This window comes from Pecten maximus, chromosome 6 (genome assembly GCF_902652985.1).
Source record: "Pecten maximus chromosome 6, xPecMax1.1, whole genome shotgun sequence".
Taxonomy (NCBI): domain Eukaryota; kingdom Metazoa; phylum Mollusca; class Bivalvia; order Pectinida; family Pectinidae; genus Pecten; species Pecten maximus.
This window is the reverse complement of record NC_047020.1, coordinates 45,073,637-45,076,959: the sequence shown is the minus strand read 5'-3', so window position 1 is coordinate 45,076,959 and position 3,323 is coordinate 45,073,637. Positions and strand designations below refer to the sequence as shown.

Below are 3,323 nucleotides of genomic sequence, written 5' to 3'. Positions count from 1 at the left end.
AGGTGTCGACGCTGTATATTTAGGAAGGCAGTTACTCAGAAAGCGCCATTAGTGAATATCCAGACAACCCAGCCACTGGAGCTAGTGTGTATGGATTTCCTTACCTTGGAGTCATCTAAAGGAGGATTTCAGCATATACTGGTTGTGACGGATCACTTCACCAAGTACGCACAAGCCATTCCTACGAAAAATCAAACCGCTAAAAGGCATTTTTCCACAACTTTGTTGTACATTACGGAATGCCTAGACGTATACACTCTGATCAAGGTGCCAATTTTGTTGGAAACTTAATTCACCAGTTATGCGCTATAGCCAACATCAAGAAGAGTAGGACTACGCCGTACCACCCAATGGGTAATGGAAGCTGTGAGAGGTTTAACCGGACGTTGCTAGGGATGTTGGGTACTTTGGACCCGAAGGATAAAGGAGACTGGAAAAGGCATGTCGGTCCTCTTGTTCATGCATACAACAGCACACGGTACGATAGCACAGGCTATTCTCCATTCTTTCTGATGTTTGGTAGACAACCTAGGTTACCCATCGACTTGGCATTCGGAATAGACATTGGAGGGAAGCATCAACCATTGTCCAAGTTTGTATCGTCTCTTCGCGAGAACCTGAAGAATGCTTATGACTCTGCAAGACGGTTTACGTCTACAGCTGCAGAACACCAGAAGAGGAATTACGACAGGAAGGCTAGAGCAGTTGCTTTACAGGATGGAGACAGAGTTCTAGTTCGGATTATGGCATTTGAAGGAAAGCACAAAATCTCCGACAAATGGGAAGATGATGAATACGTAGTGATTCGTCAGCCTAATCCAGATGTGCCTGTCTATGTCGTCCGCAAGTGTAATGGAGAAGGAAAAGAAAAGACATTGCACCGCAATTTGCTCTTGCCCATCGATTTCCTGCATGACACAGATGAAGTGAGTTTTGATGAGAAACCGGAGTCAACAACAAGAAAGAGGACATTGACCAAGCCAGAGGAGGAGGATATTGTTACTTTGGAGACCGCAGACAGCGACTCCGATGAAGATGTCGACTCATCAGTCGTCATTGATGATCCTGTAGAGGGCCCGCTATCAGAATTGGAGAATGGGATACCTTCACATCCCAAGGAGGATACTCCGGCGTCTGATACACAAGAGTCTGCCAAGCCTGTTGATGGTGACGACTGTCATCCGACTGTGGCAGTGGACGAAGCTCCGCCTGGTGACGACCAAGTCTCGGGGAATGATGAGACTGGGAGTGTTTCAGTCCAGGATGATCAAGATGTGGTAGCACCAATTGCACCACGGGTACCAACGCCAGCTCCTAGAAGATCTACTAGAGCTAGGCAGCCTCCTTTGTGGCAGCAGTCAGGAGAGTTCGTGATGAACTAATTATGTCAAGGGATTTCATCGGATTGGTTCACGAGAGCAGAGTATTTACAACGTCTGGGTGAGCGTGGAGTACTCGCTCCTGATCGAGTATCAGATGCTCTCGTTAGAATCGTATGTGGAGATGTGATTTGTTAGATATATTGTTTCCAGCTGGACTGTTTTATTCTACATGTTTTAAATAGATATGTGTTTTTCTTAAACTTTCATATTCGCGCTCTTTTCTTTTGATTTTTATTTGAATGTACGTATGATTTGTGACATTGTGATATTTAGTAATGTATTTGATGCATAATGTACATGACTAGATTTTGTATTTATGATAAGCAAGATATTTCCCAACTTGTTTTAAGACGAGGACGTCTTTTTCGAACCAGGGGGAGTATGTAATAGGGTTATTTTTAATAAAGTGTTTGATATTTGTGAAATGTATACATGTACATGTGTGATAATTATTAATAAAATATAATAAATATGTAAGGTATTTATTATTGAGGTATAAGGCCCTCGCGACCTTTTACCTGCGTGCGTGCGTATATATATTCGTTACCGGCGATCCCGTGCGCGTGTTTGTATATTGGTATGTGTATGTCTTTGTACCTTTGAGTATATTTCACTGACGAACGTGACATGTGACTGTGACAAAGTTGTTTGATTGGTTGAAAGTTCCTATCTGTGGTTTTAGTCTTTGTTTCTTTGTGTTTCGGTACATTTGAATTTCGACGTCATTGAAGCCGGAGCTAGGTCTTCGAATTCATCTGTCACCATATAGAGTCGTATTCCTGTATTGTTCACATCTGTTGTGCGGTATATGACGATCATGGGAGTGAGCATTGTTTAGCCTCACCTTGATGCACTATACGTGTTAACGTGGGTTTTTGAGTAATAATAAAACCTTTGAAATCAAACGAACCCAGCGGCATTGTCATCATTTTAAGACATATTGCACCCCGCTACATTATCTCCGGTCATTGGCTTTGCATTCAGATGGGTAGTACTCTCTTGGTCCGATGGTGGTTGCACAGTCTGTGGCTGTGCCTCCACAGTAATCTGTAGGGTTTTTTTAATTTATCATGCGATCAGGCATCACAATGGTACACCTGCTCTGCATACGCGGAGGTAGTTGCCATTTTTTAATCATTGTCGGCTAAAATTGGGGGGTTCCTTGAACCTATGTATCTCCCTACCTACCTGGAGTTGCGTCTGGGTTGCTGTGCCGTCGTTATAGGCTGCCTGGCTTCGAGTCTCCACTACGGTAAGACGAATTCGCATACTAAAGTTATGGTAATTATTACTGAAATGAAATTGAGGTTTTTAAAGTAAAACCAATTTTCATGAGGTAATACTTACCATAACTTTATAGAGTCCCACCCTTTTATTCCTCCCCTTAACTCATTATCCTGGCTGCCCATGTGGCTCCATAAAGGTTTTTGAGGATGGGAGATCACTCTGTTGCGTAATCATTAAAATACAGGTCACGTGACGGTAGGGAGGGTGGGATTTTTGAATCTTGTTTTTTGGGGATACAAAGATGGGTGTAAGTGATGAATATGCATACTAAAGTTATGGTAAGTATTACCTCATGAAAATTGCTTTTACTTTAAAAACCTCAAGTTTGTATAATTACCGGCCGTTACGGTACGTGCGTCCGATCAATAGATAGGTAAAAATGAAATTCTGATTTACACAATACAAATTAATTGTGACTTTTGATCATTAAATGCGTTCGTTATGAGCATGAATCTGTATTTGTTTACGAATACACCTTGAGGGACACGGCTTATTTTGGCTTCTGCTACATATAAACATCTAAATTGACTCTCATTTAACTACATGCGAGACAATTACAAATGATACATGTTCTTATTTAATTATGTCTGATATGTGTTGACCTTATACTAATTTTGTCATTTCAGATCAAATGATCACTTTTCTAAGATGCCT

General features: G+C 41.6%; 1 protein-coding gene across 1 annotated transcript; it reads left to right on the top strand.

Moving 5' to 3' along the window:
- Positions 1–350: 350 nt before the first annotated feature.
- On the top strand, positions 351–1,382 carry LOC117330212. The gene has a single exon (XM_033888433.1). It carries the CDS (start codon positions 351–353, stop codon positions 1,380–1,382), a length of 1,032 nt encoding a protein of 343 aa, XP_033744324.1.
- Positions 1,383–3,323: the final 1,941 nt, after the last annotated feature.

Excerpts from the sequence above, each read along its gene's own strand:
- LOC117330212 (XM_033888433.1), top strand. The coding sequence starts at position 351 with ATGGGTAATGGAAGCTGTGAGAGGTTTAACCGGACGTTGCTAGGGATG.